At 41.8% G+C, this 17,263-nt stretch overlaps 1 protein-coding gene and 1 pseudogene across 1 annotated transcript in view; both read right to left on the reverse strand.

The window, feature by feature from the left end:
• LOC120871951 (zinc finger protein 724-like) overlaps positions 1 to 11,789 on the reverse strand; it is a 12,610-nt gene extending 821 nt beyond the window's left edge. Inside the window, 4 exon segments of the mRNA XM_040252011.1 lie at positions 178 to 1,582; positions 4,524 to 4,619; positions 5,626 to 5,752; positions 11,509 to 11,789. Of these exon segments, the coding sequence (XP_040107945.1) occupies positions 178 to 1,582; positions 4,524 to 4,619; positions 5,626 to 5,752; positions 11,509 to 11,628 (1,748 nt within the window). The 5' untranslated portion in view covers positions 11,629 to 11,789.
• Positions 3,246 to 3,345, reverse strand: LOC120873365 (annotated as a pseudogene).
• Positions 11,790 to 17,263: the final 5,474 nt, after the last annotated feature.

The following is a 17,263-nucleotide window of genomic DNA, read 5'->3' on the forward strand; positions in this document are numbered from 1 at the left end:
TCCTTACATTTATAAGGCTTCTCTCCAGTATGAATTCTCTGATGGTATGTAAGAGCTGAGTGCTTGCTAAAGTCTTTGCCACAATCCTTACATTTATAAGGCTTCTCTCTAGTATGAATTCTCTGATGGTTTGTAAGGCCTGAGAGATTGCAAAGGTCTTTGCCACAATCCTTACATTTATAAGGCTTCTCTCCAGTATGAATTCGCTGGTGGATAGTAAGAGCTGAGTTGCGACTGAAGGCTTTTCTACATTCTTTACATTTATAAGGCTTCTCTCCAGTATGAATCCTCTGGTGTTCAGTAAGAGGTGACTTCTGATTGAAGGCTTTGCCACACTTTGTACATTTATAATGCTTCTCCCCAGTGTGAATTCGCTGATGTCGACTAAGGTTTGAGTAAGACATAAATGCTTTTTCACATTCTTTACATTCATAAGGTTTCTTGCCAGTGTGGATTTGCTGATCTTGACTAGGCTCTGAATTCTGATTAGAGGTGTTGCCACAGTCTGTACATTTGAAAGGTTTCCATCCTGAATGAATTTTCCTGTGTCTGCTTACACTGGATGAGTTAGTAAAGGCTTTCTCACATTTCTTACACTTGTAACTTTTCTGCGGATTCTGAATACTCTGCTGTTGAGTGAGATTTGAAGACTGATTAGAAACATCACCATATTCACAATTGTAAGTTTTCTCTCCAGTATGTGTACTCTGATTTAGTGGAAAACCTGATGTTTGGTAAAAGATATTCCTCCATGTGCTATTTTTAGAATCTTTGTCTGAAGATTGAGGTCCCTGATGTTTCATAGGTTTAGAGTCTTGTTCAGTTTTACACCCATTTTCATTGCATGAATGGCTCCTCACTCCATCATAAATATTCTTGTAATTATTGGAGGTAGAGCTCTTACTTAAGGCCTGACTCGTGTTATTACACGTGAGAAGTTGTTCTGTATTAACCGTATCATGATGTGTATTGAACAATGATGGTGGGATTAACTCTCTTCCATTATTATCAACATTACACATTTTGGAACAGAGAGAAACTGTCTGTTGGTGGAAGAATAATGACCCCTTACTCACAGATCCCTCAAACTGATTATATTGTGAGTTTTCCCCATCATTTTTAAATTTCTGGTTTTCAGACGTGCTTGTATGTACATGTAATCGAAGCCTGTGTTCAGAGTGGTTTTCATGATTATTTGCAGTAGAGATTGGATGACTTTCCAGATGTTCAACATTTCCCTTCAAAGAACGTGTATGTTTCAAAAACTGATTTAAGCCTTTGCTTGAAGAGATACACTTCTCTGCAGATGTTGATAACTGAAATGGGTGTGCTCTGCAGTTTGACTCAAGTTGCTCATTTCTTTGGGCAGTAATGTCTGCATTGTGTGATACTGTCTCGGTTTCTTTCTGTCCATATAAACATATTCTAGGTCTTTCACATACCCCCGTATATTCCTGGTCTTTCATTAAATGTTCGTTTCCAAGGTAAGCTCTTTCATATATTCCTAGGTTTGCTTTTTGGATTAAATTTTCTAATCTTGGATTCTTGGACATCAAACCACGGGTGTTGTGAGAAGACACAGCTGAAAGATACCAAATGAAAGTTTTCTTATCTACTATTCTTATCTACTGGGGCTGGTGTGAGCTCAGCTGGGACAGAAGGGGAGCCTCATTCTCTGTGGGAAGAGAACATGGCAACTGTCTGTGGCAGCAGGACAGAGTGAGACCTGTACACAGGGTACTGAGTCCTGTCCTGCCCACCCAGCCTGAGAGGGTATCCACTGTTGCAGACAAAGGCTGGGTGCTGAAATGTGGGGTCTGGAGAGCAGACCCAGGCAGAGGACTGCTGTGTGCTGTGAGGAGACATGCTGAGGGGCCGGGGGTGAGGGAGGAGCTCTATAAGCTAGAATGCTTGTGGAGGAAGCCTGAACTACCAGAGAGCAGAGCGCCTTTGTTGAGTGATGCCCAAAGGGAAGACCCACCATTGCAGCCTCTCTCCCCCTGTGCTGGCCCCTCCTCCCCAGCACTAGGAAGGGCCACCACCCGGGTGGGCTCTATTGAGCTCCAGCCACAGCGTCCCCCCATGCACCTCCTCCACAATCAGCAGACTCCTGTGCTCTGGGGCAGCCTCTGGAGCAGACACCTGTGGGTGGCCCACACACAGAGAAGGAGCTGAAAGCTAAGCTGAGCCCCAGGGTTAAGGAAGGAAAACTGAAGTCTCTCCTCACAGTTGCACAAACCATGCTTTCATACCTGCAACTGGCTTTGTAAACTCAGCCCCTACAGAGCATGTGAACGGACATCCATGGCTCCCCCAGTCATGGGAGGTGTAGCTTTAGCAGCTGTGGACTTTGTGGGGATGTATACTAGGGGGTGGGGCCAGGACAGAGTCCAAGCTGCCGCCATAGCGCCACAGCAGGTCCAGCTCCATGAATGCAATTCTGGTACCTGAGTTCACTGGATCTCTGCTGGTGTTCCAGTGAAACAACATCTGAGAGACACCAGAGCAATGTGCCAGGATGCCCATGGTTGAAGGGGGGCCAAGAGCAGTGCCAACATGGGGTCACATGAGACTCACACAGCACATGAGCACACCCATGGTGAACATCCCCAGAGGAGCAATCCTTAAAGTGGTTTCTCTCCCAGTGGGTGTCCTCCAATCCTACCTGCCTTGACCACAGATTGGAATCACAGCAAAGAAACGGATCTGGGGGCTCTTCTCCACCAACCAGGGAGCAGACCCCACCCCTGACAGACCAGTGACAACCATAGAGCCAAGGGGAAGCTCCCCTCAATATCCAGGGGAGGCTCGGGTCACAATCACAGCAATCAAAGTCCAGATCAAGGGGATGAGGGTACAAGCCTGTGGACCAACCTTACCCCCTCGGGGTAGACAACAGAGCAAGAGGAGCTAGGGTCCTGCAGCCTGCAGAACAGACCACAAACCCAGAAAATGTGACAAAATGAGAGGACAAAGTATGCTGTAGAGGAAAGAGCAAGACAAAAAGCTACAAGAACCACTAAATGAAGAAGAGACAGGCAGTCTAATGATTACTCTGTGACTTGAACGTGAACGTGAAGTCGCTCAGTCGTGTCCGACTCTTCACAACCCCATGGACTGTAGCCTACCAGGCTCCTCTGTCCATGGGATTTTCCAGGCAAGAGTACTGGAGTGGATTGCCATTTCCTTCTCCAAGGGATCTTTCCCAACCCAGGGATCGAACCCGGGTCTCCCACGTTGTAGACAGACGCTTTACCGTCCGAGCCACCAGGAAAGACATATCAGATATTCAACTGATAAGAACAGATACTACACTTGATCTTAGCCAAAAGGCCGAGAAGTGGCCTCTTTGACTTAAGTCATCTTAAATGCAGATGCCACTAGGTGCCCTCTAATTCTTTAACCCACTTGTTATTTTAGCATGTTCTGTATGAGGTTTCAATATAAAAATCATAAATGATACTGACATAAGTCTAATCAGAAAGTGAGGACATGTAGGACAAAGTCTGGGGAAGCGATAACAAGATTAATTAAATAAAGAAGCAGTTCTTGAGAAATTAAGAATTGAGACTTTAAAAATATGGTGGGAACACTATCAATGCTCTCTGGGGATCTAATTGGGAAGGAAATCTTAAAAAGAGTAGATATCTATACGTAAAATGGATTCTCTTTGCTGTGCAACATTTGTAAACCAGTTATACTCCAATAAGAATGTTTTAAAAAGATTCTATTATCTAAACATTGTAATAGTTTGAAACCATTAAAAATATGGTGGGAAATATTTTAAGCTCTTATGCAAATTTATTTGAAAATTCTTTGAGTTAATTTAATATATTTAAGTCTTTTAACATTGAGGCATCAGGGCAAATACACTTAACATTTCATATGAGTTCTTATGAAGAAAATAAAAACTTTGAAGTAACCCTGAGATTGGCATTCTTTCTCTTTAGGGAGGTCTTGGTTTATGCAGTGAAGAAATTACTTGAATTTAAAATTCATCAGATCATATTTGAAGCTTCCAGTGTTTTAGAAATTATGTCAGGAAAACACACACACACACACACACACACACACACACACACACACAACACCTCTGTCCCCAATATTCCTAGAACTTTGGGAAGTATGTCTACAATTCCACTCACACACTGCCATCTAGAGGTAGAATCTTTAATAGGAGCGTCTTAGAGTTTTTCAGAAATGTGCAGTTTTCCTAGGCTCCCCACCCCAACACAAGAAATGGAATAGTAATCGATTCATACAGGTTGTCAGAGGCCAAGATAAGGATTTCAGTTCTCACTGTGATTGAGAAAAGTAATCACTGGAGATGAATTCAGGAATGATTTAAAGGGACAGAAGGGGGGGAGGTGATATCCGCCTATGACAGCAACAGAAAGAAACCCAGACTTCTCTAAAATCATTTCCACTGAAGCAGATCTTCCCAAACCACCCGACAAAGGATGAATTCCTCACTAATCCTTGGGCCTGTCATTGACTCATCGGCTCCATCCATTCACACCTACCTGTGTATATGGCTGGCATCACCAGTCTCCTTACATCCCAGGGATTCTTCATTTGCTCCAGAAAGGTGACCAGGTCTGGCTTAGAGACCACAAGACCTGCTATCAGGAAAAGGAATATTTGTTTTGCTAGAGATTCATCAGTTTCCAATCTAATATGTATTCAAGCGAGAAGAGAAGGCACATGTGCTAAGTCGCTCCAGTCATGTCTGATTCTTTGCCACCCTACGGACTGTAGCCTGCCAGGCTCTTCTGTGCATGGGAGTCTCCAGGCAAAAATACTGAGTGGGTTGCCATGTCCTCCTCCAGGAGTTCTTCCCAACCCAGGAATCGAACCCATTTCTTTTACGTCTCCTGCATTGGCAGGCAGGTTCTTTACCACTAGTGCCACCTGGGAAGCCCAAAGAAGGCATGGTAGAATGTTAATACAGCCTAGAAATAAAGTATTTGGGGACGTAATTTCCTAAGCTGTATGAACATTCCCTGGTGGCTCAGCTGGTAAAGAAGCCACCTGCACTGTGGGAGACCTGTGTTTGATGCCTGGGTTGGGAAGATCCTCTAGAGAAGGGAACAGCTACCCACTCCCTTATTCTGCCTTGGAGAATTCCATGGACTATTCCATAGGGTCGCAAAGAGTCAGACATGACTATAATCTTGCTCATTCCATTATTAACATTCTAGAGAAGGCATGGTTGAATGTTAATATAGCCTAGAAAATTATATCCCCAAATACTTTATTGAAGCACTTTTATAACTAACAGATATATAAAGAAAAGATCTTGAGTTCTAGTCAAGTACTACTAAGGCCAAAGTAAGTAAGCAGGAAAAATCTGATTTATAAAGGAGAGTGGCACTCTTTTATACCAGAGAACCTAGAGAATTACTACTAACCTAGAAGAAGGAGGCACATTCCATCAAGGAAAAGTTAGAATCATAATGAATCATCATGAAGTCTTCTTTCTCAACTCATAAATATCCATTTTCCCATAGAAAGCAGGGATCTGAAACTATTATAAGGAGCAGAAGATTCTAGGAGACATTCTAGAAATACAGGAACCAAAGCCCAGTGGGTAGAGAAGGGATTCTGGAAGGCAGTTATCCTCACCCAAGGAGGCCAGGTTCCTGTAGTTCTCTAACATCACGTCCCTGTACAATTCTCGCTGCCTGAGGTCCAGGCATTCCCACTCCTCTTGAGTGAAGTCTATGGCCACATCCTGGAATGTCAGCCGTCCCTGAAATACAAAGTGCAGGTGCCATGTGGCCATGGGAAGACTTCCTAATGTGACCCAAGAGGAAACCAGCAAAATAAAGTTTTGATTTCGGAGAATGTCTGGTGTTACACAAGAATATAATTTTTACACAGTAATATTTTCTACCACATTTTTAACCCCAAGAAAAGAGGATGAGATATGATCCATCAACCACTACAGAAATTATTCTGATTTTGAAGAGAAATTATATAATCAGATCAACATTGGCATATATATTTTTGAGTGTTGTACTCAGTTGACAGAGGATGAACTGTCTATCAAAAGAAACAGGAAATATTTTTTCAAAGCACTTCCTGATCCAAATGTTCTGGAGTGGGCTCAATGTGCCACATTTTTCACAAGCTTATTTGAACTAGTAATGTTGAAAATTCTGCTACATGAGTGACAATGTGTGAACAGCACTGAAGTAGACTAGTAAGGAAAGATTTCACATTTAACTTTGAACTTAAAGTGCTTTACAGATTTTACAGGTCTGATGGCATAGTAACCTCAGTGACAAGAATCATCTTAATGATCTGGTATATACTACTTTCTGACAGTTTGCAGAGACTTGAATGTATAACAGAAATAATTTAAAATCAATAATGTTTCTGTAGCATCTTTTGGCAAATATTTTAACAAATATTCTTTAAATGACAGCTTAAGGGATGGGGGAGCCTGGTGGCTTGCCATCTATGGGGTTGCACAGAGTCGGACACGACTGGAGCAACTTAGCAGCAGCAACTTTTACTTCAGTTTGTGACTCTAGACTTTAATAAAACACAGACAAATGCACAGAGCTAACGCTAATGGAAGTTTATAGAAATTTCTCTATTTATAAATAATACTAAAAACAAGAAAAGTGTTAGTCACTCAGTCATGTCCTACTCTTTGCAACCCCAGGGACTGTAGCCTGCCAGGCTCCTTTGTCCATGGGATTCTCAAGGCACGAATACTGGAGTGGCTAGCTATTCCATGCTTCAGGGAATCTTCAAAAAAGAAAAAGAAAAAAATCAATCAAATGATGTTAACATGTTCATGCATACTGACATACACTAAAATGGGACTGTATACTTAGTAAGAGAAAAATTGTCATGTCAATAAAATCAGGATAATTTTTAACTGATTGAAAATGTACATAAATATTTGAGGATGATATTGTTAGGTAGGTAGAATAGGCAAAAGGAGTCCAAAATGGCGGTGGCTAAAAGACAAGGAAGGTCCGAGGACCAGAGTGAAGACTTCAGGTAGAACAAACTCCTGGCTAAACCCAATTTGCACAGAGCAGGCCCAGGGGGAGGAAAAATCATATAAAAGGATGAGCCAAAGCACTTTCTCTCTCTCTCTTCCACTTGCGTGCAGTCTTTCTCTTTCTCCCTCCCCCACACGCTTCTCCAGTCTCTTCTCTTTGGGTTGGCATGCCAACACGCTTTGAGGATGGATTCTCCTGCTATCTTCTAAATAAAATAGAGCTGTAACACTGATTTCCCTAAGGGCTATAACACACTTTGTCCAAAACCCGAGAGCTGTGATGTGCTGAGGGCTTTAATGTCCCTCGCTACAAATCCTTGTTGTGATGAGACAAAGAACCGAGAAACATACATTCGGTAACAATATTATTTTAATTTTTAAAAACAGACTAGGGTGCAGACATACACAATGATTAAAAAAATACGACAGCTCTGGTTCTGAATTTTTTAATTTCTTGAAAAATCTACCACTTGCATGGAACTATATTTTAAAATTTAACACAGTTGAACATAGATTAGCAATAATATGATTCTTGTAAACATTTTGGAAAATACAGAAGTGTGATGAGACTCTATCTGTGATGTGAGAGTGGAGTGTACTGGAAATGATCAGACCTGGGCTTGAGTGATGAAAATCCCCACTCCCAAATCCCAGCATCACTACTCAACACACAGGAGTGTTGTCAACTACAAATCAGCACTTGCCAAGAGCATCACCAACGACTGAACAAGACCTTTTAGAACTAACACCCAAAAAAGATGTCCTCTTCATTCTAGGGGACTGGAATGCAAAAGTAGGAAGTCAAGAAACACCTGGAGTAACAGGCAAATTTGGCCTTGGAATGCTGAATGAAGCAGGGCAAAGATTAATAGAATTTTGCCAAGAAAATGCACTGGTCATAGCAAACACCCTCTTCCAACAACACAAGAGAAGACTCTATACGTGGACATCACCAGATGGTCAACACCAAAATCAGATTGATTATATTCCTTGCAGCCAAAGATGGAGAAGCTCTATACAGTCAACAAAAACAAGACCAGGAGCTGACTGTGGCTGAGATCATGAACTCCTTATTACCAAATTCAGACTGAAATTGAAGAAAGTAGGGAAAACGAGTAGACCATTCAGGTACGACCTAAATCAAATCCCTTATGATTATACAGTGGAAGTGAGAAATAGATTTAAGGACCTAGATCTGATAGATAGAGTGCCTGATGAACTATGGAATGAGGTTCGTGACATTGTACAGGAGACAGAGATCAAGACCATCCCCAAGAAAAACAAATGCAAAAAAGCAAAATGGCTGTCTGGGGAGGCCTTACAAATAGCTGTGAAAAGAAGAGAAGCAAAAAGCAAAGGAGAAAAGGAAAGATATAAGCATCTGAATGCAGAGTTCCAAAGAAGAGCAAGAAGAGATAAGAAAGCCTTCTTCAGCAATCAATGTAAAGAAATAGAGGGAAAAAACAGAATGGGAAAGACTAGAGATCTCTTCAAGAAAATTAGAGATACCAAGGGAACATTTCATGCAAAGATGGGCTCGATGAAGGACAGAAATAGTATGGACCCAACAGAAGCAGAAGATTTTAAGAAGAGGTGGCAAGAATCCACAGAAGAACTATACAAAAAAGATCTTCACGACCCAGATAATCACGATGGTGTGATCACTCATCTAGAGCCAGACATCCTGGAATGTGAAGTCAAGTGGGCCTTAGAAAGCATCACTATGAACAAAGCTAGTGGAGGTGATGGCATTCCAGCTGAGCTGTTTCAAATCCTGAAAGATGATGCTGTGAAAGTGCTGCACTCAATATGCCAGCAAACTTGGAAAACTCAACAATGGCCACAGAACTGGAAAAGGTCATTTTTCTCTCCAATCCCAAAGAAAGGCAATGCCAAAGAATGCTCAAACTACCACACAATTGCACTCATCTCACATGCTAGTAAAGTAATGCTCAAAATTCTCCAAGCCAGGCTTCACCAATACGTGAACTGTGAACTCCCTGATGTTCAAGGTGGTTATAGAAAAGGCAGAGGAACCAGAGATCAAATTGCCAACATCTGCTGGATCATGGAAAAAGCTAGAGAGTTCCAGAAAAACAATTATTTCCACTTTATTGACTATGCCAAAGCCTTTGACTGTGTGGATCACAATACACTGTGGGAAATTCTGAAAGGGATGGGAATACCAAACCACCTGACCTACCTCTTGAGAAATCTATATGCAGGTCAGGAAGCAACAGTTAGAACTGGACATGGAAGAACAGACTGGTTCCAAATAGGAAAAGGAGTATGTCAAGGCTGTATATTGTAACCCTGTTTATTTAACTTATATGCAGAGTACATCATGAGAAATGCTGGACTGAAGAAACACAAGCTAGAATCAAGATTGCCGGGAGGAATATCAATAACCTCAGAAATGCAGATGATATTCCCTTATGGCAGAAAGTGAAGAAGAACTAAAAAGCCTCTTGATGAAAGTGAAAGGGGAGAGTGAAAAAGTTGGCTTAAAGCTCAACATTCAGAAAACGAAGATCATGGCATCTGGTCCCATGACTTCATGGGAAACAGATGGGGAAACAGTGTCAGACTTTATTTTTTGGGACTCCAAAATCCCTGCAGATGGAGACTGCAGCCATGAAATTAAAAGACGCTTACTCCTTGGAAGAAAAGTTATCACCAACGTAGATAGCATATTCAAAAGCAGAGATATTACATTGCCAACTAAGGTCCATCTAGTCAAGGCTATGGTTTTTGCAGTGGTCATGTATGGATGTGAGAGTTGGACTGTGAAGAAGGCTGAGTGTCGAGAAATTGATGCTTTTGAACTGTGGTGTTGGAGAAGACTCTTGAGAGTCCCTTGGACTGCAAGGAGATCCAACCAGTGCATTCTGAAGAGATCAGACCTGGGATTTCTTCGGAAGGAATGATGCTAAAGCTGAAACTCCAGTACTTTGGCCACCTCATGCGAAGAGCTGACTCATTTAAAAAGACTGATGCTGGGAGGGATTGGGGGCAGGGGGAGAATGGGATGACAGAGGATGAGATGGCTGAATGGCATCACTGACTCGATGGATGTGAGTCTAAGTGAACTCTGGGAGTTGAGATGGACAGGGAGGCCTGGGGTGCTGTGATTCATGGGGTTGCAAAGAGTCAGACACGACTGAGCAATTGAACTGAACTGAACAAGGATATCTGCGATCTGCCTCTGGGGAGAATGAAACCTATTCTGCTGCAACTGACTTCAATCCCCTCGACGGAGTTCAGGGTGGATTGAGGCTCTCTGCTCCAGGGAATCGGGTGGAACAGGTCTTTAGAGAGTCAGATATTTTCAGGAACTGCTTTCATGATTCCCAATCCTTGCATCTCTTCATATCTAGAAAAGCACTAAACCACTAAATGATGACTTCAGTTCCTCATGCCTGGCAGAAATCCTTTTGTAAAGTAAGTGGTTGATTGGATTGAACTCCCCCTTCACCAAAGTCACATACTGACCTTCCCCCACTGTCTCTTGGGAGCAGTTTCTCAGAGTTCTCTGAGATGCTGTCTCCTGGGCGGCTGTCCTCATTTTGCCCCAAATGAAACTTAATTCACATCTCTCAAATTGTGCATCTGTTTTAGTTGACAGTGTTCATTTTTCAAAGCAAAGAGCAACTAAGAAGATATGGCATTTCCTCATTAGCTGTGATAGGCATATCCATCATTTTTTCTTTACAAGATCCTTGTTCAAGACAAAAAAAAAAAATGAATTTCATAGCGTGGAAATCTCAGAGAAGCACCTGAACCAGTGAATATCAGAGGTCACGGGTAAGAGTACACAGAAAAATGCATTATCACTGACAGGCATTTTGGCAATATTAGGAAAACCATGATCGCAATCTATCATGAAAAATGTCAGTTTTCTGCAAATTCCACCTCCTATACCTCCCATGATCTGTAACTTAATAGTCCATTTAATTAGTATATTTTTCTCATTGGTATAGAGGATTGTCTCTGCTACTTTAACTTCTGAAAAATTCTGGAATGCTGAGTTCATTCTATTAACAAGGGCATTTTCTTACTCTAGTTCTAGAGAGCTGAATTGCATCCACAGGTACATTCATCACGGGATTTCCCCGACTTCTCTAAGATGCAAACACTGAACCACATCCCAATGGGAATCTCAGATACCAGTGCCTCCCCGTATTGATCTCTCACAAAGGGAATGTATTCAACATTGAAAGTCACTATTTCATGTTGAGAATTCATCATGCTCTATAGAAAGCCAGGATACAGACAATGGAGAAAAGGTTCTGGAATATGAGGGAGACGAAACCTGAAGAGCTCGTTTTCACTATTAAAAAAAAAAAAAACAGGAAGAAATAAGAAGGTGATAACAAGCACTGCAGGCAGAAAACTTAGAAGCAGAGAACTAAAGGTTTGCAGATTCTCAGTCCAGGCATGTCAGGAGGAAAAGCAGACACAGCCCCCGCCCCAATCAGGACAATTACCTGAGAAGCTGCCATTTCCTCCTCTTCTTCTTCCTGCTCTGCGTCTTCTGTGGGGATACGACGTCTCAAACTGACATCTGCATGTTGAGGAAATACCTTCAAAGACATCCATACAGCCATTTAACCTGCAACTGCTGCAGTGAAAAACAAGAAAACGTTTTCTTGTTTCTCTCACCCTTTTCTGAGCTCTTTGCTGACTTTCTGTGTTCCTGATCTGTAGTGGGTAATCAAGACTAACCTGATATGCTAATCACATCCTGCTGCTCCACTCTATTGGCAGATCTTCCCGGCTAGTTCCTCTCCTTCCTTTTTGCATTACAGAGAGCAGGCCACAGAACAATTCACCAGCACAATACTTCTGGGCTACCTGACCGAGCCTATGAGGGTTTTGAAAAAATGCAAGAGGAAGACCTGCATTCAGGAGCCCTGAGGAAAACCTCACATTTGGCACATCTGAGACCTCAGGAAGGGAGGATTTAGGGTGGGAACTTCTAGAAGCAAAGCTCAACCTGATTCGCTGGGGAGGGGCTATTTCAAGGATGGGTGTGGTGGGCCTCGGCCTGTGCCTGCGCCCTTGGGGGAGGGGAAGGGAGAGGTGAACCTTTGGTGGGAATCAGCTGGGGGTCTTGGGTTCCTGCCAGGCTTTACTTGCAGACTTCTTCCCAAAGATCTCCTGTGTCCTCAGTTTTTTTCAGCCCTCTCTGCAGCCTGGGGACACAGGTTTTCACAAAATGATTTGCATTGTGACCACCTCTCTGCAGGTGTGGCACCTCCAACTTCAGAGACCAGGAGCCTGGAGGTGTTTCCATCACAGCTTTCTTTGAAAATAAACCAGAGGCAGCAGGAGGCCTGGCTAGCCGCAGTCTATGGTGTCGCAAAGAGTAGGACAGGACTGAGCAGCTGAACTGAACTGAACTGAGCAGGACACGCTGGATTGACACATGTGTGTGGGCAGTGAAATGCCTTTCAAAATGATGCCCTAAATGCTATCTGATGACCAACCAAGGAAATAATGATCCGTGTTGTCATAAGTTACATTACACATGAATTAACACGTGAGAGCATTGTTCTACATCCTGTGTGTGTGTTTTTCTAGGTTTTATGAATCAACTGCTACAGTTTGTTGTCTGTGCCATTTAGAGAGCTCTATTTTCTCACATCTTTAAAGTATAATGACTAAGGAAAAATTAAAGATAGAAGCATGTCCATCTTTCTAATATTATATATTCTAAAAAGTATTCAGTGTGCATGCACCAGTACCAATTTTGTAAAGATTTAGTTTTACAGCAGAATTGAGAATAAGGTATAAATGTTTCCCATATACCTCTTGTTCCCACACGTGGACAATCTCCCTACTTACCTTTCCCCATCAGAGAGAGCATTTGTTACCACCGATGAATCTACAAGGACAGTAAATACATAAACTCTTTAGTTTACCCTTATGTTTCTCTTTTAGGGATGTGTACTCCATACCTCTGGATAAATGTATAATAACATGTGTCCATCACAACAGTTTAACACAAATTACTTCACGGTCCTGAAAGTTTTCTAGATTTAGGATATTCAGAGTCCCTCCTTTGAAACCCATGGCAACCACAGACCTTTTTAATCTCTTCTATATTTCCTACTAGATTCCCAGGTGACTGAGTGGGAAGAAGTCTGCTGCCAATGAAGGACATCCAGGTGATGCGGGTTCAATCCTTGGGTCAGGAAGATCCCCTGGAGGAAGAAATGGAAATGCACTCCATTATTCTTTCCTGGGAAATCTATGGACAGAGGAGGCTGGCAGTCTACAGCCCCTGGGCTAACAAAGACTCAGACACCACTGAGCACATATGAACATTTACCTACACCAAAGTGTCAGATTGTAAAATTCTTACTTTCTGTAGCATTTTTAAACGGGCTTCTTTCACTTCGTAAAATGCATGGAATGATTGTCCATGTATTTTATGCCTTGAAAGCTTAACATCCAAAAGCTTAAGAACTACGTCTGCGCCTATATTCCTGCTCAGTAAAGAAGTTCATCAACACCATCTTTTTAGATTCCATATATATCTGTTAAGACAGTATTTGCACAAATATAGAGAACAGATGTGTGGCCATGGCAGAAGAGGGGGACAAACGGAAGAGCCCCACTGACTCACATACACCCCCATGGCTGAAATGCTGGAGAAGACTCTTGCGAGGCCCTAGGACTGCACAGAGATCCAGCCAGCCCATCCTAAGGGAGATCGGTCCTGGGTGTCCATTGGAAGGACTAATGCTGAATCTGAAACTCCAGTACTTTGGCCACTTCATGAGAAAAGCTGACTCATTTGAAAAGCCTCTGATGCTGGGAATGATTGAAGTGGGGAGGAGAAGGGGACGACAGAGGATGAGATGGTTGGATGGCATCGCCGACTCAATGGACATGAGTTTGAGTAAACTATGAGAGTTGGTGACGGACAGGGAGGCCTGGTGTGCTGCAGTCCATGGGGTCGCAAAGACTTGGACATGACTAAGCAAGTGAACTGAACCGAACTAATGGTTAAAACAGGTAGCTAGTGGGAAGCTGCTAGATAGCACAGGGAGCTCAGCTTTGTGCTCTGTGCTGACCAGAGGGGTGAAATGGAGATCACGGGAGGGAGGTTCAAGAGGGAGCAGATTCATGTATACTTATGGCTGATTGATGTCGTACAGCAGAAACTAACACAACATTGTAAAGGAATTATATTCCAATACAATATATATATGCATCTCAAAAGGAAGAAAAGCTAAATAGACGGGTCACCCAGTGGTGGAGAATCCATCTGACAGTGCTGGGGATGTGGGCTTGATCCCTGTTCCAGGAATACTCCACATGCTTTGGGGCAACTAAGCCTGTGTGCCACAACTGCTGAGTCTGGGTGGGGCAACTTGCTCTTTTAGACAGGCAAGAGACAAATGAAAGATGCTCACCAGTGCTAAACAATAAGAAATGCAAAACAAAGCTACGATGATGCATCACCTCATGCCAGTCAGAATAACAATTAGCAAAGAGCACACTGATATTATAAACGCTGAGGAGGCTTGGAGATCAGGGAACCTCCTACAGGGCTGGAGGGAATGTAAACTGGGGCAGTCACGGGGGGAGCACAGTGTGGAAGTTCCTTAAAAAATGTAACCTCCTAACATTTAAGGAAATGAATTCCAGGAAAAATAGACAAAACAGATAAATTGACAAATTCACAACTTTTGCAGTTTTTAGTCAATCATCTGAAAGTCTAAAATGATCAGTTTTGATCTAGCATTTCTAAATTCTCTAAGTTAAATGTATACGAATACACATACACTCACATATTCCTTCTTGGTTTTCTCACCACTAACGTGCATACCTTCAGATATTTATATATTGTATTCAATGTGTGTTATATAAATTATATGATGTATATATCTGCAGATATTTATATCTTGCATTCAAAGTATGCCAAGGCCATGAGAAAACATTTCCTTTAAGCCTAGACAAGAAACTTGTGCTAAGAGTTATACAGGGTAAGATTTTATAAATCTTGGTTCAGAACTTTACCATCATGGCTTTTAATTATGCTTTTTTTGACTTTGTTAAATTTACATTTGCTTAAATGAGCCCCTGAAAAGTTTTAGCTAACAGAAGAACAAAGGTCAATTGAAACAGGTGAGTTTATGACTCTAGGTCCTGAGAGAATTCACAGGAAGCCTTGAAGGCCCCTGAGGAAGGTCAAGGCTAGAACCAGGCAGAGAAAGCTCCAGTACTTGGGGTTCAGGCCTTTATAAGAGACCTTGGGTGAAGTGCTGTGGGCTCCCCAGGCTGAGTGTGGATCGGTCCATTCAAACCAAGAGGAGCAGGAATCTAGAGCTCTGAGGGTGTCACTGAAGGGGGACCTGTGCAGTAGACCCCGGGGGTTCAGCAAGACTGCTGGTCTCAGGGTGGGTGGTCATCTAGTGGAGGTGTTCACAGGACTGGCTGGTGTGAGTTCAAGGACCTGCAGGCTGCCTGCTCCCCAAACAGACACTGAGGCAGCAACAGCATGGAGTAATCCAGGTAAACTCTCAACAATACTCTGTATGATCCTTCTTAGAACCATCACAATGTCCCAGCTGTTACGGGGCGGGGGGGTGGGGGGGGATACAATGGAGAAATGATGGGAAATATACAATTATTTGAAGCTTAAAGGCAGGATGGAAACTAATTGTTACAGCTATCATCCCTCTGTGCTAACAAAGAGTTTATGGTTAGGTATTTTCCCTTCAACCTTAAATCGGTAGGTTGACACTTCATTACATACCAACTTCATCACAAGAAACCGTCCAGTTTTATTAACATGTTATATCACACAGTCAGAATAAAGCCTTTTCCAACCCACTGTGTAACTGAATAAAATACAGATTACAAGCATAAACAATGATATTCATTCCTCTGATACAATGATCTGAGAACTGTGATTCCTATGGTTACAAAATGGAGGTTAATTGTTTATGAAATAAAACATACACTAATTACATGACTTTTCTGGGAAGGGTTTCCATACATTTCTAGGATATCAGAGATGTCTTTATTTGAAACATGTCAACTAATATTCATGACTTCTGTGGATATTATAAAGATATGTCAAGATTTCAGTGAACTGTCATTGTATTTTACTTAAAAAGCAAGTGACATAACTATTGAAAATGTACATCTTACTTTAATATGTGGAATTACTCCCTGAACACTTACCTCATGGTGACCTATAGGGATGTTTGACATGAATGACTAACACCTCCATTTAGATGTACATTTACATTACTGTGTCCTTAATCTTCTAATGGAGAATAAATATAAATGATTTCTCCCTACAATTGAAGGCCTTGTCTCATCTTTGAGATAGCAACCATCAAAAACATAACTTTGCATACACACTAGAAATGAAGCATAGAAGCATGGAGTAATTTGAGAGTTGAATCACATTTATTTTGGTTTTCAAATAATCACAAATCATGTCAATTTAAACAAAGATATATTGCTAATATGTGTACATTTCTAAATACCAACCTTCATCTTGTGATCCATACTAACATATCAACTTTCTATCTGTTTTAACTATGGATTACTATCTACAAAACTTCTCCTGAAGAGGAACTTCAAAAAACAGGATTGCTGAAATGGTTTCTATTGTGCGGGCTTCCCTGATAGCTCAGTTGGTAAAGCATTTGCCTCCCACCCCACTATTCTGGCCTGGAGAATTCCATGGACACAGTCCATGCGGTTGCAAAGAGTTGGAAACAACTGAGTGACTTTCACTTTTTCTAGTGTGCAATTTCTATTTATTTAGATTTAATTTTTATTAGATACTTTTCTACATTTTCTTTATGTCATTCCTTCTCTTTCTTAAATAAATGGTCTTGTATTTTCTGAAGTGTATGTTTAGAACATACCTCTTCCATCACTTATTACTAGGGTTTCTCTCCAGTACGTGCTCTCTGTCTAATAAGGTGAGAGCTCATATTAAAGCCTTTGCCACTTCTCCAGTATGAATTCTCTGATGTTGAGTAAGATGTGAGTGGTTAATGAAGGCTTTTCCACATTCTTTATATTTCTAAGGTTTCTCTCCAGTATGAATTCGCTGGTGTTTTATAAGATTTGAGTGGTGACTGAAGAGTTTTTTGCATTCTTTACATTTATACGGCTTCTCTCCAGTATGAATTCTCTGATGGTAAGTTAGACCTGAGTGCTTGCTAAAGTCTTTGCCACAATCCTTACATTTATAAGGCCTCTCCC

Source organism: Oryx dammah, unplaced genomic scaffold (genome assembly GCF_014754425.2).
Source record: "Oryx dammah isolate SB20612 unplaced genomic scaffold, SCBI_Odam_1.1 HiC_scaffold_13, whole genome shotgun sequence".
NCBI lineage: Eukaryota > Metazoa > Chordata > Mammalia > Artiodactyla > Bovidae > Oryx > Oryx dammah.